Genomic DNA, 26,857 nt, shown 5'->3' with positions numbered 1-26,857 from the left:
ATGACTCCTCAACCAAAGCAAATAGTCATTGCTTATTCGCCCTATCAAAACACTTCAGAATTCTAAAAACTTCCATTAAGTCTCTCAGCCTTTCCTGCGCCAGTGGAAACAGGACCAGTATCTCAAGCCTCTCCTCATAATAACTATAGTTTCTCAGCCCTAGTATCATTAGGGGCCATTCTGTTTTCAAAGTGACAGTATATTTTAGATATTAAAAAAAAACAAAGATAGCTAGAGAAAAGGCTAAAATAAGAAAAAGAGATTGCTGTAAAGAAGTTTTTTTTAATAAAGCTAGGTACATTATAAATGGCAGCATTATCAATCACATGACACGATCTGAGCTTGATGTTTGGATTTCAGATATCCCTATACTACAGTTTTTTTAGGAGGGGAAGTCGGGGGGTGGGGTGGGGGGGGGTGTGAATTTCCTGTTTACGCCATTTTTCTGGGATTTCTGCAGCTCTTCTGCCAAAGTTATGGCAGATGATTGGCAGAACCCTCATGGAAATTGACCTTCTTGATGCTTATCAAAATTGTGAACTGATATGGCCTCATTGCAAATGGCACCCAATTTCTGCTGAAACTGCAGCACTATCTACAGCATTGTTCCATGGGGCAATTCTGGTTTGAAACTCTGGAACTCATGGCAATGCAGTTAACCACTGCAGGATGACAGCTAAATTTAGGCACACTCTCCCAACATGCGGCACACTTTAGCAGAAACCATTCTGGAAAGCCCTAAATGATAATTGCATCATATTGCCCGTGGAAGTTACACTGAAAATTTACTTGAGTTTAGCTGTTCAGTTTTGATATGAATGGACGTCTATGGCACCTGTGGCAATGTGCTGGAATATGCTAATAGATGATAGGCATAGAGATAATATCAAATAGTATAAACCAGCAGTCGGCATAACTCTTCAAAAAGTGTGGGAGTGTGCAGCTCGCCAACTTGCAGAATTTACATCTGTACAGTACCTCAGGGCAGTTACATGCACACAGCATTAACATCTTCCCTTCCAGCTGAAGCAAACTGAGTTTAATAATGATTTATTACAAGAACTGTTCAGTTATGTAGAATTCAAATGTCTGATATATGGGTAGTTAAGTACATGCATGATTTTCTAAAAAGTTGGTGACTTTAAAAAGGCATTTTCAAACTCTCATTCCTTGGAAGTGCTTCTTAGATTTTGTGATGCATCTTTCAATTGGAAACTTGCAGACATTTTCAAAACTTGTGGGCAAAAATGTCTTAAGTTTTTCTTGCAGATCTGTATACTTTTTTTTGCACCCCCCTCCAATTATAGGCCCCACCAAAATGGTTAATAGCAACTTTACAGGATAAATATAGACTGGCAATTGAAAGAATATGAGAAACTAGAATATGAGGAACTATTAAGACATCTTTGAACTGGAAGTCGATATATTCTACAGTAACATTACATATTGAAATACATAAATCTGACACATTATTTGCACCTTTGTACACGTCATGCCTTGACTTTCATGGTAGACAGCTGATTGACAAAAAGTTGACTCATGCCAATAAACACAACCTGTATCAGCACAGGATCAATGAAGCCAAAAATTAAAAAATTCCTTGAATCCCACAACCCATGTTGCTCAATATCTGAAACTACAGTAATTATTTACTTTGTCAATTCTAACACTCGACTGAGTGCTCTTCAGCCCGCAGCTCAGAAACTGAGACAGAGTTCAAAATCGAGCAGCGATCAAGTCCCTTGAGTACAGGTTTTCTAGAGACCTGATTGTACCCAAGAGCCCTATTTATGTTCAGGCTCGGTCATTTTTACGCTCATTTATCTCCACGTGGCATATAGCAATTCAGGAATTAAGGCAACTTTGATTGTATTAACTCCAGTTTTCAAATTAGAAACATGGCAGATGGAATTCAATCTGGAGAAATGAGGGGTAATGCATTTGGGGAGGGCAAAGGCAAGGGAATATGCAATAAATGGGGGATACTGAGAAGTGTAGAGGAACAGAGGGACCTTGGAGTGCATGTCACACAGATTCCTGAAGATAGCAGGACAGATAGATAAGATGGTTAAAGCAGCATACTGGATACTTTCCTTTATTAGCCAAGGCACAGAATATAAGAGTAGGGAGGTCATGATAGATCTGTATAAAACACTAGTTAGGCCACAGCTAGAGTACTGCATACAGTTCTGGTCACCACATTACTGGAAAGATGTGATTGCACTAGAGAGGGTACAGAGGAGATTTATGAGGATGTTGCCAGGACTGGAGAATTTTAGCTATGAGGAAAGATTGGATAGGCTGGGGTTGTTTTCTTTGGAACAGAGGAGGCTGAGGGGAGATTTAATTGGAGGTGTATAAAATTATGAGGGGCCTAGATAGAGTGGGCAGAAAGGACCTATTTCCCTCAACAGAGAGGTCAATAACCTGGGGGCATAGATTTAAAGTAATTGGTAGAAGGATTAGAGGGGAGCTGAAGAGAATTTTTTTTCACCCAGAAGGTGTTGGGGTCTGGAACTCACTGCCTGAAAGGCAGAAACCCTCATCACATTTAAAAAGTACTGGGAAAAGCACTTGAAGTGCCATAACCTACAAAGCTATGGTCCAAGAGGTGGAAAGTGGGATTAGGCTGGATAGCTCTTAATTGGCCGGCACACACACGATGGGCTGAATGGCCTTCTGTGCTGTAAATTTCTATGATTCTATGGTAATTTGTGGGCTAGCGCAAGAATATGACCATGGAAGGTGGCAGAAAGTTGTTGTAAAAACCCAACTGGTTCATTAATGTCCTTCTGAGAAGGGAATCTGCCACTCCTATCCTGCCTGGCCTACATATGACTAGATCCCCACACTATGGGCTCGATATTGCCAGGGCTGCGGGTTTGCGGTGGGGGGGCTATTGGGCGCGTGGGTAACGCACCCAGCGAAATCAGTCTGCCCCGCGCGCGATCGCAGCCTAATTGGATCCACTTACCTGGTCTTCCCGCACCTAATGGTTGGGAAGTCAGCAAGTGACATGTTAAAAAAAAAGTCCGAGCTGCTCCCAGATGGGCACACGACTCACTTTACCCTGTTTCCACCCGGGAAATCCAGCCTTCCCGGTGTTTCCAGGTTTCCCAGCTGCAGATACGTGCCCCTGCTCCTTCCCTGCTTTCCCGTAAATATCGGGGCCCATAAATCTGCCCTTCCTATTTCATGGTGCTATGATTGTCATTTTGCAATTGACTCCACTAATATAATTCCCAGTGACTTATAGGGGTCAAGTGCCTCATTTTCGGCTTGTTTAGGTGCCAAACTATGATCACTGCAGCTGTGCAATGATTGGTGTCTTAATTTGCTGCATTTAGTAAGATGTTATATCATGGAATATGCAGCAGTCACAGCAGGGCAGTAACTGAATGCACTTATGACCACATAAATGTTTAACGTGTCTTAATGCCTAACACAATAAGAATAATGTTATCATGCGCTTATCCTTCAGTTAGGAGTCACTGCAAAGAGTCAACTCTTCCATTTATTTTCTCTTTTCTCATCAATTTGACTCATATCCTGAAAGTACTGAAGATTCCTTGCTGAGCTATTGGGCCAAGGGTGCCAGGCGGCTGCTGATATCCAAAGACCATTATTCATGTGTGTACCTCAACAGTGAATAGACAGACTATTCACCAAAGGGGCATCACAGCCCAGCCATGTCCACAAACCGCCACTTCCAGCAGCGGAATTTTCTCCTCTCTGACACAGGGACCCTGAGACCAATTGTGATGCCTCTACTACCACCAGCTTAGCTGAGATCAGCTCACTCAGGTCAGACCAGGGATCAATCCTGTTTAAATACTCATTCGATAAATTCACAGAGCCATCAGGGGAGCCTTATTTGCTCTTTCATAACTGAGCCTTAGGAGTTAATTATAAGATAGTTGAAAACAGTTTCAGACAAAGTGATGAAAAAGCATTTCAGCTTTTACTGGAAAGGACGAGTCCTGCAAGCATCTGCATTTTAAAGCTTAATAGCTACATATAATCAGAACTGAGTGCATTTGCTGGCTAATCAGCAAGTGTCTAGTCAGATGAACAAAATCAGATACAAGAAGCGCTATAAGTAGCAGGGTTAAAATTGCTGTGCATCATTTATCACTCTGTTCCCACTCCACCACCATATTTACTGGGGCCTTCTATGATCAGCCAACTCCCCCCACTCCCCCCCACCAACTTACCTTCCTGCCGGCCAGGTCAGCTGATATTGCGCCAGCCCAGAACCAATGAGCTGCAGCGGGACGTCCATTAGGAGCATGCTAAGCATGGTAATGAGGCCAGTCCCTCAAAATGGACAGAGCCTCTCGCTGGCAGGCAATCCTCCTCGCTGCTCATCCATTCCATGCCTGGAGTTAAAATCTACCCCATTACCTGAGCAATCTGGAATCTTATTTTCTGGAATAAAATATATTATCTACGCACAAAGACCACGCGATGACATTTTGAAAAAATATCACTTTCAAGTCTACATTTTGTAAAAGATTTATACAATGAGGGGAAGAGAGTGGCACGGATCCCTGCCCAATTTTCCACCCCTGCTTACTAGAGAAATGCTAGGGAGTTGGCATAACTCCAGCAGAACATATTGGCCTCATTGTCTAAGCCGATACATAAAGACTGGCCCCTCGAACGAGGCAATGAAGAGCAGCATAGAGTCACGTACTTAAGGAATGAAGGGGATAAAATTAGGGGGAAAAATGAACACTCAACTCATACCTTTGTGGTTTACATTTAGTGCACACGTAAAGGCTAATTACAATACAGTGTTACCTCACTGATGTGGAGATGCCGGTGATGGACTGGGGTTGACAATTGTAAACAATTTTACAACACCAAGTTATAGTCCAGCAATTTTATTTTAAATTCACAAGCTTTCGGAGGCTACCTCCTTCCTCAGGTCCTTCCACATCGTTCACCTGAGGAAGGAGGTAGCCTCCGAAAGCTTGTGAATTTAAAATAAAATTGCTGGACTATAACTTGGTGTTGTAAAATTGTTTACAATTACCTCACTGAGTTAGTGAAGGAATAAACAAGAGTGCATGCACATTTCATCTCAAGGGTTAAATACAGCAGTGAAGCCCCTGCATGTATTAAATCAATGACCTCTGATAAAGGAACTGCACCTGCTCTGAGTAATTCAGTTGGTCTATCTACCAATCTTATTCACATTGTTTACTTCAGGCTTGACTTAATTGAGCCTGAGTACTATGATGTAATGTTTTTGCTGCTCATTTATTGAATTTGACACAAAGAAAATAGCAAAACACATTTCAGCAGTATTGTCTAGGCAGCCACCTTCTTCCAAAAACCTCCTCAACTGGAAAATAAAACTGGGCTAAACTGGATGGACAGGCATAGGCACTTCTCTGCAAGAGCTTTCTTTGCAGATCACATAGCTATTTGCACATTAGTGTACTGATTGTTAACACAGGATTACAATTATCCAAATTATACACTACAGTGAGGCTGCAAGACTGAAATAGCTGCTTGATTGATTTGAATGTGCATGCTTTTCCTAAAAATTGCTGAGCTCACCACAAGGAAATGGACATTGCATACTAAGTGCTTTACATTGAAAATTTCAGATTTGTTTTAGTTGTGTATTCAGAGCTCCTTCGTGCACTAAAGCATGTCTTTGTGCTCCCATTGTTTCTATTGCTTTTGTATTTATAAATATTAAAATTGCTACTTTGTTTAAATAACAGATACAGTAGCAAGGCCTGGGTAGAAATAAATTTTCAGCTGTGACTTGCTAAAAGCTGAACATTTTGTTGAAGCCTATTTTGTGCCTGATTATGGAGAGATTAAACCATGTCTATTAGTTCTTTTACTCTTCTGTGTCTAGGCCAGTTTTTTTCTCCTCATTTTGCCACATGAGAATGAATCACTTAAACACAGCAAATGTAAATATTGAGGGACCAAACCAAAAATCTAAATTAATCAGTGATTGCAGTCCAGCCACTGGGTACATGAACTATATTCAGCATTTTATATTTGGTGTTTGACAACTGCTCACTAATTTCACAGTATTAATATTTAGTTCAGCAATACTTCCCACATAGATTGTGTAAAGGTCATCCTGAAACTGTACTCATGCTCTACTGAACCTACTTAATTAGATTTATGCTATTTCCCAGGGATTATCAGAAAGTGCCTGAATACATAGGGTATCAAAGTTTCTTTACAAACGCTAGCAAGTTGCTATTTTCTGTCAACAACATTTATATAGCATCTTTAACATCCCAAAAAGCTTCACAGAAGTGGAATCAATAGAATCTACACAGTGCCAAAGAAGGAGATATTAGGAAGGGTGACAAAAAGCTTGGTCAAAGAGGTAGGTTTTAAGAAGAGTCTTAAAGGAGTGTTGGGGGGCACGGTAGGGGGGTCTTGTAGGAGCTTACAGAGATAGGGAAGGGCAAAGCTATGAAAAGATTTAAGCACAATGATGAGAATTTTAAATTTGAGGTACTGGGAGGCCGGGAGCCAATGGAGGTCAGGGAGGACAGTTATGATGGGTGAGTGACACTTGATGCGGGATAAGATACGGACAGCTGAGTTTTCAATGAGTTAAAAGTTTTCGGAGGATGGTTGGGTGAGCACTGGAATAGTTGAACATGGAGGTGTCAAAGGCATGGATAAGGGTTTCAGAGGTAGATGGGCTGAGGTAGCAGCGGAGGTAGGCGATGTTACAGATCTTATCGGATCTTAATGTGATGGACCAGAAAATCTGTCCTGTTTCAGATTATAGGAATCTCTATATTAGATCTATTTTTATAGGAAATTTTAGCTATGCCTAGCATTGTAATGATTTGAAAACTGCTTATATGACTACCTTCTCAGTGATATTTCTGTTGTCTTTATGAAAGACACAATACAAAACTTGTCTGGCTTTGACACTGAATTACAGAGGACTGGGCGGTTGGGGATAGAGTAGGGTTGGTCTACCTTTTGTTCACGCCTTTGCAAACAGCCCCTCATCAGGTCCAGATTGGTTGGCAAAATACCGTAGCTGGAGATACATTACTACATTCTGGGTTGTCAGAATTCCTAATAGTCGAACCATAAGATTTGTTTTTCAAAAGCTAGCCAAGTGCATCTTGCATTAGCTACCTTCTGGTTAAAACAGATGCAGGGCGTTACTGCTAATTGACATGGCATGTAAGATATTGTATCATTGTTCTGACTTTTGAATGACATTTCTTTTAAGCCATAAACTCCCTTAATCTGGGAATAAATTTGACAAGCCTTCCCTAGCTCTTTAGTTCAGTTCATGTAGTTTCCTCACATGAACAAACTTCCTTGTAATTTTGGTTTGAGCAAAATCATTTTAAAGTAACAGGGAGACTTAAGGACTGAACTGTATTTTTAAAAATCTATTTATTCTTGCTTCTGGATAATTGCACTTTTAATAAATATAAATTTGTTTTTTTTTAAGCCTAAGCTACATGGCTTTGCAGTGTGGTACTCTCCAATAGTTCGGAGAGACCTTGAGCACACACTGTGCAGGCCGTATTATCTCCAGTGTATACTCCAACAGTAGAAAGGTTCACTGTTCAGTCTGTGGCCTACTATCTCAGTTTCAATCATAGGAATGTGTGGGCTCGCCTGTGGAAGCTGAATTTTGTGGAGAGTATGAATAAAAAATTTGGGACATAGCCAGAATTGTACCACTTACTATAATATCCTGATTGACTTTATAAAGGTGAAAGACTCTCTAGTTACAGACACATTTGAAACAGTAGGCCATGGAAGGGCTTGAAAAGGGATACCGTGGAAGGAGCGGTGTTATTGAGGACTGTGCTGAAGATGCTCTTGGCAGGTGGCAAAGTCCAAGATGCTGTGGCTACTGGTTGAGAGGTTAGGATGCATGATGTTTACAACATTTGTTCCTGGTGTTCACCTGGAGTTTTACAAGCAGCTCCAGCAGCACAACTAAAGTGAGGTTATTGTGTCAGGCTTCGATGTGGCTGGCAATCAATTAAGAAATACCAACTGTTTTCAGCTGCTCCAACCAAGTGAAGCACTTAAAATGACCAATATAGATAATTCTATACAGGTTCTTGATACAACTATTAATTTTAACACTGATAAAGTATCAGAGAAATTCAACCTTCCTTCTTTCAAACTCTTCCTACACTGTCCATATATTCATGTGTAAATGTCATAATATAACAAACAAGTGAAGGAAGTCAATCAACTTTAAATTGTTATCTGGCAGAAAACAGGAAGTAACTGGGTTAAACGCAATGTGTATTGTTTGCTATCATATTACCTCATTGATGCTGATCTCTGCCTCAACATACTGCAATCCTTTCTGAAGGATAGAGATCAGTGCTGCAGGTGGCACTAGTGTCCCGTTGATGTTTGACTGGCTTATGTGACTTTCTATTCCAAACGTGAATGCTGAATGAGAGAAACCTGAAAGAGAAAAAAAACAGCATTAATTAAAAAGTTACAAGTAAGCATCATGCACAGAGGACATTCATGTTTGCAAAGAGCAGTACACCATGGTCTGCCTGGATACAATCTTTAACTATCTGGAGTGTTTCCACATTCTTAATTAATCTGAAAAAATGTTAACAAAATTTCCATATTTTTTCCACATTTTTACCTCACCCTCAACAACCTTGATTCTCTGACAGGCACTATACTATCTGACTGCTTGTCCTAAGTCGTGTATGACCCAGAACTTTCTCCAGTTTATCATTGCCATGACGATACCCACCCTGTTTAGCTCCTGCCAAAAACATTGTACCTCAGCCACAATCCACCCCCCAACCCCAATTCTATCTTCCTTCCTGGCTGCACACTCAAGCTGAACCCAATGGTGTATGACCTTGACACCTTATTTGTTTGAGATTCAAATCCTACATTCAGTAACTCACTAAGGCTGCTTATTTCCACCACTGAAATACTGTCCATTTCCTTCCCTTCCTTCAACCCCACTACCAATTTCTCACCATAGACTCAATTTATTCAACACCCTCCAAACCTCTCAAGCTTCTCCTCACATAAATTTCAACTCATCCAGAACTCTGCTGCTATCATCCTATCTCTCACAAATTCCTGCTCACCGACCACTCTGCCCGTGCCAACCTCCACTGCCTCGCCATCCATCGTGCATCGACTTCAAAATCCTCATCCTCATCTACAATCCCCTCCATGGCCTCACTGCTCCTTACTTTTACAATCTCCTTTAGTCCGAAATCTCAACTCACACCTTCCACTTTTTCACCTTTGCTTGAACGTGCAGCCCGTCGCCTTCTACCATTGCTGTTTTTGCCTTCAGACATAGTGGGATTCTTTCTGGCTTTAAAGTCCTCTTTTAAACCTACTCTCCTTGGGCAAACCTTCAGCTATTTCCCAAACTCTTCTGTCTCCTGCTCAGGTCCGAACCCCTCCAAATTTGCCTTGTGAAGGTCCTTTGGATGTTTTGCTGCGTTAATAGCAGTATGTAAATGTAAATTGTTGTTATATCTCACTTCCTATTTTCAAAAGCATCAGCATCAGGAACTTAAAGAAAATAATTTCTGTAAATATCTACAGCATGCAATACCTTCTCAAAACTGTTTGGTTCAGAGTTCAAACCTTATACAAAATATTACATTTAGCATGAAATACATTGACATTTCTGTTACAGGTCAGTAATTTGGGAGAAATGCATGGTTTCTAAATGACAGTGATTGGGGATCCTAGTTTTTTCAATCATACAGTTTGAAAATAATGATGATGCAAGATATATATTGGCACAACTTGTAAACAGAGGATGCTTTCCTAGGCAACCCAACATCAAACGGCAATGTCTGTTTTGTTAAGCAGCACTGCTGAATGCTGTAGTTGAAAAGTGCACAGTGCAATGGCGGCATAGAATCAGAGAAATTTAGGGCACAGAAGGAGGCCATTCGACCCATCGTGTCTGTGCCGGCTGAAAAAAAGCTATCCAGCCTAATCCCACTTTCCAGCTCTTGGTCCGTAGCCTTGTGGGTTACGGCACTTGCGGGAAAAAAGTGAAAGTCCCCCCCTCCACTTGAACTGAACACCCGCCTAGTTTTGGCCTATGCTGCTCTTTTGTAGGCAAATGCAATCCAATTTCACCAGCTAAGTCCACAGATCCTGGCAGAGATGTCATAGGAGACTTGACAAAAAGGAGCATGTTCTCTAGGTTGGGATTGAGCCCTCAATGTGGCTTCTGATTGTACTAGCAGCGCAGTTGACTTCTGTTGGAAATTGAAGGCACACATACACAGTGACAAATATGTGCACAATCTGCGTGCCAATCCTGGGTGTCAGGAAGTATTGTGCAGCTAGGTTGATCTAAAATTATTTGAGGTGTTATGTCTTTGAAAATTACCTGACAAAGCAGTAATTAATGCTCATCCCTGGCTACCCTGTGGGTATTGCGTCAGGCACATAATGTGGGAATCTAGTCATATGTAGGCCAGGCAGGATAGGAGTGGCAGATTCCCTTCTCAGAAGAACATTAATGAACCAGTTGGGTTTTTACAACAACTTTCTGCCACGGTCATTTCTTCCATGGTCATTTTCTTGTGCTAGCCCACAAATTACCATAGAATCATAGAAATTTATAGCACAGAAGGAGGCCATTCAGCCCATCGTGTCAGTGCCGGCCAAAAAAGAGCTATCCACCCTAAGCCCACTTTCCAACTCTTGGTCCATAGCCTTATAGGTTACGGCATATCCAAATACTTTTTAAATGTGATGAGGGTTTCTGCCTCTACCGCCCTTTCAGGCAGTGAGTTCCAGACCCCTCTACAAATTACATTAAATCTATGCCCCCTGGTTATTACTAAAGGAAATAGGTCCTTCCTATCTGCTCTATCTAGGCCCCACATGATTTTATACACCTCAATTAAATCTCCCCTCAGCCTCCTTTGTTCCAAAGAAAACAACCCCAGCCTATCCAATCTTTCCTCATAGCTAAAATTCTCCAGTCTTGGCAACACCCTCGTAAATCTCCTCTGTATTCTCTCTAGTGCAATCACATCTTTCCTGTAATGTGGTGACCAGAACTGTATGCAGTACTCGAGCTGTGGCCTAACTAATGTACTACTTCTAGCATAACCTCCCTACTCTTATATTCTGTGCCTCGGCTAACAAAGGAAAGTATCCTGTATGCCGTCTTAACCACCTTATCTACCTGTCCTGCTACCTTCAGGGATCTGTGTGACATGCACTCCAAGGTCCCTCACTTCTTCTACACTTCTCAGTATCCTCCCATTTATTGTGTACTCCCTTGCCTTGTTTGCCCTCCCCAAATGCATGACCTCACACTTCTCTGGATTGAATTCCATTTGCCACTTTTCTGCCCACCTGACCAGTCCATTGATACCTTCCTGCAGTCTACAGCTTTCTTCCTCACTCTCAACCACATGGCCAATTTTTGTATCATCTGCAAACTTCTTAATCATGCCCCCTACATTTAAGTCTAAATCACTGATATGTACCAAAAAAAGCAAGGGTCCTAGTACTGAACCCTGCAGAACCCCACTGGAAACAGCCTTCCAGTCACAAACATTACAGCTTAAAACCAAATTGGCTAAGATTATGGGGTTCTTCCGCTTGCCTGCAGTAACTTTGTTGGAAGAGCCATGGAAACCCTGGAAAAACAGCATAGACGTTGTTTATGCCATTTTTCCAGGGTTTCCATCAAAGTTACGGTGGCCAAGTAGCCATGGAAATTCATGCCCTGCATTTTTTGGCAAAAGGCTATTTTCATTTGTTGCATTTGAGGTTTTTTTTCTTAACCTCTAAAACTCATTACATATACATGAAATAAACTTCCAAAGTAAATGGTTTAAACCAACTCTATAGACTAGGTTTGTACAAAAGCAAGTTCCATGTCATACTTCCCATAGCATATATAGTAATTAATAGCTGCATATCAAGTTTTCCACACCTCCACTAACATAAGAATAATAATAAAAGGGTGTGCTGGGAATTACTGTGGTAATGCTTAGATGACTGGAGGTGAAAGTTGTAATCCTTCTGAATATTTAATGTGTTTGAACTTCCTCATACACCTATTATGGCAACATAACATTTGAAAAATATTTTGTATATTTCTAATGTTCAATATTCCAATATATAGTAAGACAATCACACAGATTTATATGATATTAGATGGGGTCATTCAAGATGAAACAGTGCAATTGATTATGTAACTGTGAATAGCAAGACACATCCTCTCTGTTCTAATTGCATTGTTTAACGTCGCTGGGAAACCTTGGACTTATGTTCTTATGAAGATAACTGAGCACAAGAAATAGGAGCAGGAGTAGGACATGCGGCTCCTCGAGCCTGCTCTGCTATTCAATAGGATTATGGCTGATTTTCTACCTCAACTCCACTTTCCTGCCCTACCCCCAGATCCCGATTCCCTTAGTGTCCAAAAATCTATTGATCTCAATCCTGAAAATACTCAACAACTGAGCGTCCACAGCCCGCTGAGGTAGAGAATTCCAAAGATTCACAACCCTCAGTGAAGAAATCTTTCCTCATCTTGGTCCTAAATGGCCAACCCCTTATCTTGAGACAATAACCCCTCATTCTAAACTCTTCAAACAGGTGAAACAGCTTCTCAGCATCTACCCTGCCAAGCCCTCTAAGAATTTTATACATTTCATTGAGATCACCTCTCATTCTAAACTCCAGAGAATATTGGCCCATTTTACTCAATCTCTCCTCATAGGACAATCTTCTCATCCCAGGAATCAATCTAGTGAACCTTCGTTGCATACCCTCTAAGGCAAGTATATCCTTCCTTAGGTAAGGGGACCAAAACTGTACACAGTATTCCAGGTGTAGTCTCAGCGGAGCACTATATAATTGCAGCAAGACCGCCGTACTCTTATATTCCAACCCCCTTGCAAGAAAGGCTAACATACCATTTGCCTTCCTAATTGCTTGCTGTACCTGCATGTTAACTTTTTGTGATTCAAGTACAAGGACACACAAATCTCTCTGAATGCCAACATTTCTTAGCCTCTCACCTTTTAAAAAATATTCTGCTTTTCTATTCTTCCTACCAAAGTGGATAGTTTCACATTTCCCCACATTATACTGGTTGTGGAGGGTTGTTTTTCAAACTGGATGCCTGTGTCCAGTGGTGCTGGGTCCGCTGTTATTTGTTATTTATATTAATGATTTGGATGAGAATTTAGGAGGCATGGTTAGTAAGTTTGCAGATGACACCAAGATTGGTGGCATTGTGGACAGTGAAGAAGGTTATCTGGGATTGCAACGGGATCTTGATCAATTGGGCCAGTGGGCCGATGAATGGCAGATGGAGTTTAATTTAGATAAATGTGAGGTGATGCATTTTGGTAGATCGAATCGGGCCAGGACCTACTCCGTTAATGGTAGGGCGTTGGGGAGAGTTATAGAACAAAGAGATCTAGGAGTACAGATTCATAGCTCCTTGAAAGTGGAGTCACAGGTGGATAGGGTGGTGAAGGCGGCATTCGGCATGCTTGGTTTCATTGGTCAGAACATTGAATGCAGGAGTTGGGATGTCTTGTTGAAGTTGTACAGGGCATTGGTGAGGCCACACTTGGAGTACTGTGTACAGTTCTGGTCACCCTATTATAGAAAGGATATTATTAAACTAGAAAGAGTGCAGAAAAGATTTACTAGGATGCTACCGGGACTTGATGGTTTGACTTACAGGGAGAGGTTAGACAGACTGGGACTTTTTTCCCTGGAGAGTAGGAGGTTAAGGGGTGATCTTATAGAAGTCTATAAAATAATGAGGGGCATAGATAAGGTCGATAGTCAAAATCTTTTCCCAAAGGTAGGGGAGTCTATAACAAGGGGGCATAGATTTAAGGTGAGAGGGGAGAGATACAAAAGGGTCCAGAGGGGCAATTTTTTCACTCAAAGGGTGGTGAGTGTCTGGAACGAGCTGCCAGAGGCAGTAGTAGAGGCGGGTACAATTTTGTCTTTTAAAAAGCATTTGGACAATTACATGGGTAAGATGGGTATAGAGGGATATGGGCCAAGTGCAGGCAATTGGGACTAGCTTAGTGGTATAAACTGGGCGACATGGACATGTTGGGCTGAAGGGCCTGTTTCCATGTTGTAACTTCTATGATTCTATGATACTCCGTCTGCCACCTTCTCGTCCACTTACTTAACCTATCTATATCCCTTTGCAGCTTCTTCATGTCCTCCTCACAGCTTACTTTCCCACCCAGCTTTGTATCATAGCAAACTTAGATACATTACACTCGATCCCCTCATCCAAGTCATTGATATATATTGTAAACAGCTGAGACCCAAGCACTGATCCTTGCAGAATCTCACTAGTTACAACCTATGCGGAACTGCTGTACAGAGCACTAGACAGACCTCATTTACAATATTGGGGTAGATTTTAAATTTTGGGCAGCCAGCCGACTGTTCTAGCACTGCAAAGTTTGCTCAGGCCTCATTTAAACAGAACCAGAGAGCTGCGGGCACTAAATGGGTGTCCTAATATAGCTCGTCGGATTCAGGACCGTGCAATATCAGAAGGCTCAGAGTAGGTCCTAGGGGAGGTTATGATTGCAGAGGGGAGGGCAGAGCCCAGGGCAGCATCGGCCCTGTATGGCCTACTTATGCTCCTATTTCTTATGTTCTTTGCTATTACATCCTACACCTCTTCTGATGAAGCCCAGTATCCCATTAATTTTACAATTGCCTTTTGCACCTACAATGTCAAATACCTGGACCCTAAATCCCTTTGTCCGCCTACCACCTAGTACTTTACCACTTAGATTCTACTCCCTCTTTCAACCATACATCCAAAAGTACACTTTTTTTTCATAAAACTGCATCGGCCATCATTCCACCCACTCATTTCATCTATGTCCTTTTGCAACTTTCTGCTCTCTTCTTTGCAAGTTGTTCTAGCTTAGTAACATTTGTAAAGTTGGATATGCTTCCCTCTATTCCCAAATTCAAGCCATAAATAAACATACACACACACACACATGCATACAGAAATTTGCAGTATGACACACTGTAGCGAACAGGAAATGTGCACGAAACTATCATTTTTATTATAGCAGAATAGATAAATAGATAGCAACAGACAAACAACATTCATAATAATAAAAAGGAAGTCCTTGGTTTTCCACACACTTACTTTGAGCGAAAATCAAAGCTGATGAAAGCAGAAGCAGAATTTCTACCCCAGGATATTTCCAAGTTTTTGACATTAGGCAAAGCGCAATGTAACTAACAGTTTATATAGCAGCTAATCAAAATATACATGTAGTGTTATTAACACAGGAAGGAGAGAAAACCAACAGGTAGCAATACCAAAGGCTTTCTGCACGTAGGATTTCCTCAATTGCAGGTAATAAAAAGAAAAGGGACAGTTATTCATATCTACTCATATTTGTTATTATTCAGGTAAAGTAATTCTCAATCAGATAATTCCTGACATTTCTGGGATATCACCCCTGGTGCAGTCAGTTGTAATCCATTTTCATCACCCTGTATCGGACAGTCACTGCCCTTTGGTCTGTGAACGTACAATGCACCTTTTATAGCCCAGATTGTGCAACATGCAAAAATTGCTAAGTTTTGGCAGACTGGTTTCAGGTCATTGTATAAAGCGCCATCAGAAATATCAAGGCACACCTATTTTTGTTTACTGAAGCTTGCTATAGTGCCTCTCAACCTCAGTTGTAAAGGTCTTGGATTGTGTAGGTGCCATCAGTCAGGATTTAGGTGGATCACCTAAAAGCATCCAATTAAATGTTTATCTTCTGGAACGTTGCTTGGAGACAGGCATTTTAAAAGGATGAATGTATCATCTGCTGATCCAGGATATTTTGCAGCGAGAAACCTGACTTTCCATGCATCACAAAAAATTTGGATATTGGGGGAATGGAATTCCTTCCTGTTACTATAGGTCACAAGGTTAACACAGGGTTCCCATATCTGAACATGCAAACAGTCCACAACACCCTGCAATTGAGGAAATCCTACGTGCAGAAAGCCTTTGGTATTGCTACCTGTTGGTTTTCTCTCCTTCCTGTGTTAATAACACTACATGTATATTTTGATTAGCTGCTATATAAACTGTTAGTTACATTGTGCTTTGCCTAATGTCAAAAACTTGGAAATATCCTGGGGTAGAAATTCTGCTGCTGCTTTCATCAGCTTTGATTTTCGCTCAATAAAAGTAAGTGTGTGGAAAACCAAGGACTGACAAGTGCAGAAAAGGAATTTCTACCTCTTTGTGCTTAACATATTCAAGGCAGCTCTATTGATAACTGGCTCAGATACACTCATGGAGGTTGACAAAAATTACTTCAAATTTGTAGCACGGAGCACACAAATCTTAGTGATGGCCTCTCTCCTTGTCTGAAACTCTTGACATAATACTCTTCAGACAGTACAAGATAATTCATTGTTGACCTATATAATCTTCCATCTGACATGTAGATCTTCTCGCTCGTGAGAACTTGGGGGTTATATTGGCTATAACCAATACTATGGTTATATCCAATATTACCAGTCGTGGAGATGCAGGTAGCACGTAACATTTGTGCTGCCTGGTGATTTACCTGATAGCTGCGAGCAGCCAGCGCTGTTGAGTGGCTGTTCACTAGCAAGGGGCCCTGAAAATCAAGAGTAGCTCACACCACTTAAAGGCAGCCTGCATCTCTTATTTCAAAATATAAGATAAGGGTCCGCAAGGAGTCTGAACGGAGATCGGACACCGCACATGTAAAACACAGATGCCAGTCCTGTCCCTATGTTTACAAACTGTTGAGTTACGTTAAAACATTGAATAAAGGTTGCGTAATACTAAATCCCACATCCTCCAATCTGCACGCCAGTCCTGGCCAATCTGTCGATCTGAATTGGTACTAGACCTGCAAGAGTGCATGCACTAATGTTCTCTGATGATGCACTAGAGGCCTTGGTGCAAGAGGTGGACAGAAGGAGGGGCATCCTATATCCACAAAGGGCCGGGGGGGGGGCGCGCAAGAGGCCCTTCAGACATATGCCCAAAAGGCAGTGGGAGGCTTTGCTTTGACTTGAGCGGTCAAGGTGAGTGAGGTCAACTGTTAAGTGACATCTTCTATCAATTGCACCACTGGCCGCATCCACTGCTCCATGCACTACACCCCTCATCACCCACATACCAACAAACTCTTTCCATCAGTACTCAACTCTTCCAATCAGATGCTTCCTCTCACCCTCACACATTACCACTGTTGCAAGCCGCACACCCACAACTCACAGATCACAAACGGTGACAGCTATTCAACCATGACAGCCACATCACCCCAATATCTTGCAGGACACTCACCGACACACGTCCCGCTTTCTTGCGGGTGAAGGTGGCGCATAACAGGAGGCAGCAAATGGCAGTGGCTCCATGGAACATGAACCTGCTGTCCTCTCTAGGATGACAGCGTTCCTGTCCCACCCCTAACTCTATATACCCACCTTAACCAAAGGTATGAAGGGATATTTGGCTAACAAAAATTTATCAATCTCAGATTTAAAATTAACAATTGAGCTAGCATCAACTGCCATTTGCAGAAGAGCATTCCAAACATCTCCCACCCTTTATGTGTAGAAGCGTTTCCTAACTTCACTCCTGCAAGTCCTGGCTCTAATTTTTAGGCTACGTCCCCTAGTCTTAGTATTCATGTATAGGTGACCTCCAAAAACAGGTACAAATGCATCAGCTGCCAGAAGCAATAATCCATGATCCCTTTAAGTAGCGCTGGTGAAGGGTGCGCCATTTACAACCTGTTCAGTTGTGCGAGGTTAAGACAGTGTGTTGACTGGAGTGTTGAGTTCTAAAATCGCATCTGTCCCTTTAAATCAGCATAGCACATTGATCTACTGCATATTCTCCCTACTTTACATGCTGCCAGCGTTCGTTATCTGCGTGTGCACAAACGCCTTTACCAAGATGGCATCCGGCGCACATCACTTATTCGGGACGCCATTTTGGGTCCTTAGGAGGGTGCATAGCGCCTATAAACCGGGCGCAACACGGTCCAATTTATAGCCTACAATATTTTATTGGATCGAAATATTGGAAATCCTTTAGTAATAGTGGGTAATTGATAAAATCTAAATTTAAAAGGAATTGTTTCCAAACGATCAACATAATTTTAGTAGATGTAAAATCATGAGGGGCCCACCGAGCTCTCTGGCCGAATTACCAATATGTATTCCCACCATGTAAAGGGTAAAAATTTGTAGGGTAGCCTAGTAGTTATGGTACTGGACTAGCAATCCAAAGATTGAGAGTTCAAATCCCATCATGGCAAGTTGGGAAATTGAATTCATTAATTCATTTGTGGGCTCGCACCAGATCAAATAACCATGAAAGCTGCCGGATTGTCATAAAAATTCAACTGGTTCACTAATGTCCTTCAGGGAAGGGAACCCTACACCCCTACCTGGTCTGGCCTACATGTGACTCCAGTCTCACACCGCATGGTTGACTCTTAATATCCCCAGGGCAACTATGGATGGGCAATAAATATGGCCTTGCCAGCATCGTCAACATCCAGAGAACAAATATATAAAAAAAGTTCTGCACCAAGAATGCAAATTCATAAAATTTACCCTAAATAGAATTCACCACTTCAATTAACCTAAACTTAAACTGATTTAGTGGTATTTTTTGCTTCTCTTGCTCTGGATAAATGGGGCTTCTCTGTTTTTAGATTACTCTCATAGGTGAGTCTTAGTTATCACTGGCCCTGATACCTAGTTAAGTTTGTGCAAACTTGTCCAAGGGAACGAACAGAAACAATTTGTGTTAATTACTTTAGTTAGTGGATCTATCCTGTAGCTCGACAGGGAGTTTCTTCCATCTCCGATAAGTGACAGAACATCGCAAACTTGTTTCAAACTTTAACACTGAAGCAATTATATTTAGCAATAGATGAACAAGCAAATAAATATCAGTAATATAACATATTCTACTGAATATATACCAGTTCCTTGAAAAGCAAATTAACAAATGTTTGCAATCTCCATCTTAAATGACGATTCTTTTGAACTAACATTTTATATACACAATGATTCCTTTTTTCTTATATTTTTCACTGCTATGGGAACTACACTGGCCTGACTTTAACTCTTGAATGTTCTAAAATAATTCTCTGATTTCAACAATTCAACTTACTTAAATAAAACATTTGTTGGGGCGCTGTGGATCTAAATAACTGACAACTCAATTCATATACATAACTTGAACCAATCACACAGCATTGTATACATTAGAATTATGTGGCATAGTTCCTCTCTCAAACCTTTAATTTTAGAGACAACCAAGTAGGTGAGAACATTGCAGAAGCCCTAACTATAATCTTCCAAAGTTCTCTTGATTCAGGAACCGTTCCTTTAGATTGGAAAATTGCACGTCACTCCGCTATTTAAGAAAGGTGAGAGGGAAACCAGGGAATTATAGGCCAGTTAGCCTAACATCTGTTGTCGGGAAATTACGAGAGTCTGTAATTAAGGATAGAGTGATTAAACACCTTAAATATTTTCAGCTGATCAGAGAGCCAGCATGGATTTGTAAAGGGTTGGTCATGCCTGACAAACCTGTTTGAATTTTTTTTGAAGAGGTGACTAAAGTAGTGGACAGGGGAATATCTATGTATGTTGTTTATATGGACTTCCAGAAAGCATTCGATAAAGTCCATCATAACAGACTGTTTGCTCAAGTTGAAGCTCATGGAATTGAGGGTAAATTATTGACCTGGTTAGGAAATTGGCTCAGCAGCAGGAGACAGAGAGTAAGGATAATGGGCAGGTACTCAAATTGGCAGGATGTGACTTGTGGTGTCCCACAGGGATCTGTGTTGAGGCCTCAACTATTCACTACTTATTAGCAACTTAGGTGACGGGATAGAGAGCCACATATCAAAGTTTGCCGAAGACACAAAGGTAGGCATTGTAAGCAGTGTAGATGGAAGCATAAAATTATAGAGAGATATTACTAGATTAAGTGAGTGGGCAAAACTGTGGCAAATGGATTTCAATGTAGGCAAGTGTGAGGTCATCCGTTTTGAACCTAAAAAGATAGATCAGAGTACTTTCTAAATGGTGAAAAGCTCAAAACAGTGGAGGTCCAAAGAAACTTTGGGGTCCATGTACATAGATCATTAAAATGCCGTGGACAGGTACAGAAAATAAGCAAAAAGGCTAATGGAATGCTGGCCTTTCTATCTAGAGAACTAGAATATAAGGGGGTAGAAGTTATGCTCTAGCTATACAAAGCCCTCAATAGACCACACCTGGAGTACTGTGTTCAGTTCTGGGCACCGCACCTTAGGAAGAAAACACTGGCCTTGAAGGGAGGGCAGCATGGATTTACTAGAATGATACCTGGACTCCAAGAGTTAAATTAAGCGGAGAGATAAGGTTGTATTCCCTGGAATTTAGAAGATTAAGAGGTGATTTGATCAAAGTTTTCAAGTTATTAAGGAGAACTGATAGGGTAGATAGAGAGAAACTATTTCCGCTGGTTGGGGAGTCTAGGACCAGGGGACATAGCCTAAAAATTAGAGCCAGGTCTTTCAGGAGTGAAGTTAGGAAATACTTCTACACGCAAAGGGTGGTAGAAGTATTGAACTCTCTTCTGCAAACGGCAGTTGATGCTTGCTCAATTGTTAATTTTAAATCTGAGATTGATAGATTTTTGAATAGCAGGACAGGCTCGAGGGTCTAAATGGCATATTCCTGTTCCTACGTTCCTTTAAACCTTCTAACATTTGTATCAATTTAGTCTAGGGACATGGAATTTAAGAATTTTAAACTCTTTATGGATTGTGACTGGATTTAATGGTAAGGTTACCAATCCAAAACTAGACAAAAATATGGCATGTGTCAGAAAAGTATTGGTTATTTAGCCTGCTTCCACAAAATATTTCATAAACTTGTACCATTTCAAAAGCTCTTTGTGCAATTTTTAACGGCATTAGGAACAAAACTTTCTAACTTGAATCTTCAAATTGCATCATGTATTAGTTTAAAAACAGATCACATGGGTTAAGCAATGGGGATACTGCAGCTTCCAGGCACTAAGATTTGCCCAAACACTAAGATAGTGTTTGGGCAAAAGTTTCCATTCAAACAGCTGCATTGTTTGGAATTGCAAACAAAAGATGATGAAAACCTGGCTTGTGTGTGCAATTCCTTCAGCAATCACTGAGATTTTCAAACTTTGTTAGTGCCTAAAATTTCTCTTTATGGCGATATTGAAAGTGTGTTCTTACAGCTTACCTCAGCAATTACTTTACTGTTGGGACTCTTGACAAATTGTGCTGCACGAATCATAATACTGCTGAAGCCAGTTACTGAGGCATAAAATACACTAGCATATCTCTTTTACAATTGCTATTGAGCAGTAAGAATGACCTATTTAATTGCAATTTAAGAGCTTTTAAGGAAGACTAGTAAGTTTTTAGAAATAGTAAAATGCAGCATTAATGGTGTATTATAACAAGCTGAATTAGCACCAAACTATAATGAGGATTAGCATCTCTTGAATTTCAGTGAAGACTAATGATTCACAAGTGAAAATTTTTCTACAACCACTGTGTAGCCATTTCTCCCCCCAATAGGAAAAAAAATTGTTAAAAAAATATTGCAGACTAAATAATTATCACTGTAGTATATTTACAATAGGTCAGTCCTACCCAAGAGCTTGCTCTATTACGTACACTATAGGAAGAAATGTGAAGTAATGTTGACATTAGCTACCTGAGACGAATACTTAACCTGAGCGTGAGACAACATGAGAATTCAATAAGGTAATTAATAAAATAGCTATGATCAGGTTTCCGCCCCTGCCACAGTACTGAAACGGCCCTTGTCAAAGTCACAAATGACATCCGGTGACTGTGACGATGGTAAACTATCCCTTCTCATCCTTCTCGACCTGTCTGCAGCCTTTGACACAGTTGACCACACCATCCTCCTCCAACACCTCTCCTCGATCGTCCAGCTGGGTGGGACTGCGCTTGCCTGGTTCCATTCTTATCTATCCAGTTGTAGCCAAAGAATCACCTGCAATGGCTTCTCTTCCCGCTCCCACACCGTTACCTCCAGAGCCTCCCCAGGATCTATCCTTAGCCCCCTCCTATTTCTCATCTACATGCTGTCCCTCGGCGACATCATCCGAAAACATAATGTCAGATTCCACATGTACGCTGACGACACCCAGCTCTACCTCACAACCACCTCCCTCGACCCCTCCACTGTCTCTCATTTGTCACACTGCTTGTCAGACATCCAGTACTGGATGAGCATAAATTTCCTCCAACTAAATATTGGGAAGACCGAAGTCAATGTCTTTGGTCCCCGCCGTTCTCTAGCCATCGACTCCATCCCTCTCCCTGGCCACTGTCTGAGGCTGAACCAGACTGCCATCCTACTTGACCCCGAGATGAGTTTCCGACTCCATATCCACTCCATCAACAAGACCGCCTACTTCCACCTCCATAACATTGCCCATCTCCGCCCCTGCCTCAGCCCATCTGCTGCTGAAAATCTCATCTATGCCTTTGTTACCTCTAGACTGGACTATTCCAAAGCTCTCCTGGCTGGCCTCCCATCTTCCACCCTCCATAAACTCGAGCTCATCCAAAACTCTGCTGCCCGAATCCTAACTCACACCGAGTCCCGTTCTCCCATCACCCCTGTGCTTGTTGACCTACATAGGCTCCCGATCCGGGAATGCCTCGATTTTAAAATTCTCATCCTTGCAAGTGATTTTCTGGCCATGGAGGGATTGTTTTCTAATCCCTCCATGACCTCGCCCTTCCCTAACTCTGTAACCTCCTCCAGCCCTACAACCCTTCAAGATGTCGGTGCTCCCCCAATTCTTACTTCTTGTGCATCCCCAATTTTAATTGCTCCACCATTGGCGGCCGTGCCTTCAGCTGCCTGGGCCGTAAGCTCTGGAATTCCCTCCTTAAATCTCTTTGCCTCTCTACCTCTCCTCCTTTAAGACACTCCTTAAAAACTACCTCTTTGACCAAGCTTTTGGTCACCTGTCCAAATATCTCATGTGGCTCAGTGTCAAATTTTGTTTGATAATGCTCCTGTGAAGCGCCTTGGGATGTTTCACTATGTTAATGGCACTATATAAATGCAAGTTGTTGTTGTTGTGATCACAGAGTTGTAAATCTTAAATGGAAGCAAGTTGAGTAGAGTCTCCATTATCTGCCATAATGGGAATGATTCCTATGGGTAGATCATGGAAAGTGCCCAAATTCTGGCCTTAGGTTTATGGTATTGCGATACACTAGACAGGAGAATGAAGACAAATACTTTACAAAGCTTCTTGCACAAGCCTTTGTCCTGAGAAAATCCTGGCAGTTGATCTGGATAGTAAATAATGGGTGTGTATAACGGAGGGTCCACTGCATGTGCAGTAAGATACTACCAGGCAGTATCTTACTACATATTCAGTGCAGGAATCCTGGCAGATCCTTGAAAGGAAACAATATGAAGGTTGGGAACACACTTTACTGAAGCAGGTAACAGACAGACATGAAGCCATCTAATTGACTAGCAGGTAAGGCACTGATTACAAATGAATGGAAACTGAAAATACCATGCAAGATCTCATGTCTGTGGTGATGTGATTTCTTATAAATTTCATCCCTGTAGGTGAGCCATTATAGCTGGCACTATTCTCAATTTTACACACACACTATTGCAAATTAAGCAAGTAATAATTAAGCTGTTAATAAGCTGAATCCACAAAACCTTTTCTTTCATTTGTCCTGGGTGGCTGCGGTTTCCACTGACACTCACCACCTAGACTCACGTATGAACAATGATCTGTTGGCTACGGTACTGGAGAGGGAGCTGGTGCTGTGGAACCAGATGCCAAGAGTCACTGCCTTCAGTGAGGGTGGGGGGTGGGCCGAACTGAAAACAAATTCTTATCTACTGCAGACATTTATAAAACAACTTCACAAAATTTTTATGAGAACATTATGCAATATAAGCAGGCCTGTGCCAGTAGGTAGTTTCCAGCTAGCCTTTTTAGTATTAATGCAAGGTGCTGAAAGAAAGGGTTATGCCTCTCACTTTACCTACTAAACATTGTTCTCTGAATTATTTCCAACAGTTGTTTACAATCTGTTTGAGAAGTCAAGGTCATCAGCCCTGTCTAATGAAATCTGCCACAGGACAAACAAGATGGCTCATGTTTTCTCAAAGACTCCAGCTGTGTTGTGTATGAAAAAAAACAACTTCTAAACTCCTAAGGTGACCTTAAGTGCAAACACTGCATATAAAAAGCTGATGGGTTATTTATGCCAAAAGTAGATTTTATTTGGAAACATTGGGGATAGATTTTTATGCCTCCGCTTCCATTGGGTGGGAGGCAAGCAAGCAAGCAATGTGGTCGGAGACCTGAGCTATTTTCATGGCCGTGCTTCATATAAATATAATTCGATGCACACTCTCTGTCCATTGGTACTTCAAAATTGTATCAGGGTCCTACTGACGTCATAGGACCCGATCTGCATGGGCTGATGGGGTGCCCGCTTGCTTCCCATGGGCGCTTGGGCCGCCCAGTTCAAAATCCCTACCAAAATGGCAGTGGCCAAAGTGGCAGCAATAACAGGGCACTAAGTGCTGCACCACGATTTTCATTGCGCTACCGCCCCTTCCCCCACACGCCCCCAGCCCCCTCCTGCAATGAACATGAAAATCGGCCCCATTGTTTTCACAAACTGTAACAGTACATAGTAGATACTCTCTACAACACCGTCTTTGAGAGTCATAGCGAGACAATGCTCATTATAAACATGGGACCGATTTTCCTCTACTTCGCACCTGGAAGATGCTTAATTCCCAGGCGCAAAGGAGAGGAAAACGGGATGGGGTCTTATTACGCCAAGTCTCCACCACGCGTGCAATGCCCTTGTAACACTGAGGCTTCCTCTGAGGGCTGGCCGAGTCCTTGCAACTTTCTGCTGCTGCCTGCTAAATTCACAGATCAATCGGTGTCTGGTAAAGAGAGAGGGATAGAGGAGTGTCTATGCATGTTGAGGGTGAATGTGTGCCCATGTGATGGGTGGTGAAAGATGTGATGCGAGGGAGAGAATTGTTTAGAGTGCTGGGGGAGGTCTGTTGCCAAGCATTATTAGGAGAGATGGAGAAATGAAGAGGTGTGCTCACCCTTGCAGCTCTTGTCAGGTCATTGAAACTCTTCCTGCATTGAACAGAGGTCCCGGGGCAGGGAAGGGGGTGATGCCCTTGGAGCTGACAGTCTTTGCCATCATTCTCCAGACCTGGTGTGCATCAATCTCTGCAATCTTCCTGCCACTTGTGAGAAAGAGTACATCCTTCCTCGCCCTCACCCCTTCCATGAAGACCTTCCGGGAGACCTCAGAGAACGTGGAGGCCGGCTTCCGACACATTGCTGCAGAACGTGCAGCAATCTCACAGAGCAATCTGCCAGAAGGAAATGCAACCTCCCTTTAAGGGGGACATTCCTGCTTTAAATAGGTGTCTGGAAGCCCGCCGGAAATTACATCCAGCCAAAGAGCAGGCTACCTGTTACTGTACGCGTTCAAGTGGGAAGCCTGACAGTCAGGCGTTAATGAGGCCTGGGAATAAAAATACCGTGGGCCTAAAATTTAGGAAAACGGTTGTGTTTTGTACTCACCCCGTTCCCTGCCCATCCGAAACATGCTTCTGGTTAAAACCGACCCCTTTTATGAGTCTAATCTATGTTCCTCAGCTCTGCTGTTCTGTGAAATTTTACTCTATTAAGCTATATTTAACTTAATAGTAGCATTTCAACATAAATTACACCATGTTGGAACACCAAGGTCACCAAGGTGCAGTGGAGGCTTCGATTCCCCAGTGGTGTGTTTCTGATCTCAACTCACTGCTGTTGAGAGACACTGTAGTACCAAGGACAAACCATAGTGTGTTTTTCTAGGTCGCTCTTGCATATCCCTTGGGCGGCTGTTTTAAAATGGCACGGGTGAAGGCTCGAGAACAGATTTTTTTTTTGCTTTTCATCCGAGCTGGAGTCGGTATATGGCTAGGGAATCTCATCAATGAAGTGAATAACTGAACACGCGTAAAGTTACCCTTGAGTTTAAAAAAGAACTCATATTAGTCCCAGTGCCAGGTGGGGAGTCACATTGTTTAGATCCACGGTAACCCTGAACATTTTCTGTCCTACAAGATTGTCAGATTTTTTGGGTTTTTACATTAGATATTCTTTTGAGTGCTGCCACATCCATAAGCAGACCTCACAACTCCAGAATGCACCATATTCTGCCCAATATCTCAGTAAACAATTGCACGACCCAGGAATCATAACAGAATCCTTACTGGGCACACTGGCTATTAGAATGCATCACGTGCTGACATGTGAATTCTCCTCTCTATCTCTGAGCGACGGTATGGAAATTGAGACACAGACTTTGAAGCAATACACAACTGTATTTCTATAGGATAGATGAACAAACATTACACAGTTTAACACTGTGAAATGTATATTTCCTTACATTCCTTGATATATAAAGCAATAAAGATCACAACTTGCGCTCTCGCTAACTTTGAACTTCTACACGGAAGTTCACTTATTGCAAACTCACATTAGCTTGCTTCCCTGGCCAGGTCGGCACTAACTTTAAAACCAAATAGCCTTGCAGCTCTTGGCTGAAAGCTGCAATTCGTTGACTGCTCTGACTGACTGCCTGTGGGCTGTCAATGCAAGTCTGTGAGATGAGGGCCCCGATATTTATGGGTAGGCGAGGAGGGTGCGGGGGGACCCAACGAGGCCGGG

At 42.0% G+C, this 26,857-nt stretch overlaps 2 protein-coding genes across 2 annotated transcripts in view; one reads left to right on the top strand and one right to left on the bottom strand.

The window, feature by feature from the left end:
• Positions 1-26,857, bottom strand: part of LOC137322797 (F-box-like/WD repeat-containing protein TBL1X) — a 298,855-nt gene that overhangs the window by 45,365 nt on the left and 226,633 nt on the right. Inside the window, exon 4 of the mRNA XM_067985867.1 lies at positions 8,306-8,451. Within this exon, the coding sequence (XP_067841968.1) occupies positions 8,306-8,451 (146 nt within the window). The remainder of the gene's footprint in view (positions 1-8,305; positions 8,452-26,857) is intronic.
• The window catches only part of gpr143 (G protein-coupled receptor 143), a 244,293-nt gene that overhangs the window by 112,841 nt on the left and 104,595 nt on the right, over positions 1-26,857 (top strand). The gene's annotated exons all lie outside the window — the stretch shown is intronic.

This window comes from Heptranchias perlo, chromosome 6, assembly GCF_035084215.1.
Source record: "Heptranchias perlo isolate sHepPer1 chromosome 6, sHepPer1.hap1, whole genome shotgun sequence".
NCBI classification, from domain to species: domain Eukaryota; kingdom Metazoa; phylum Chordata; class Chondrichthyes; order Hexanchiformes; family Hexanchidae; genus Heptranchias; species Heptranchias perlo.
The sequence above is the reverse complement of the archived record's forward strand: the minus strand, read 5'-3'. Positions and strand labels throughout refer to the sequence as shown.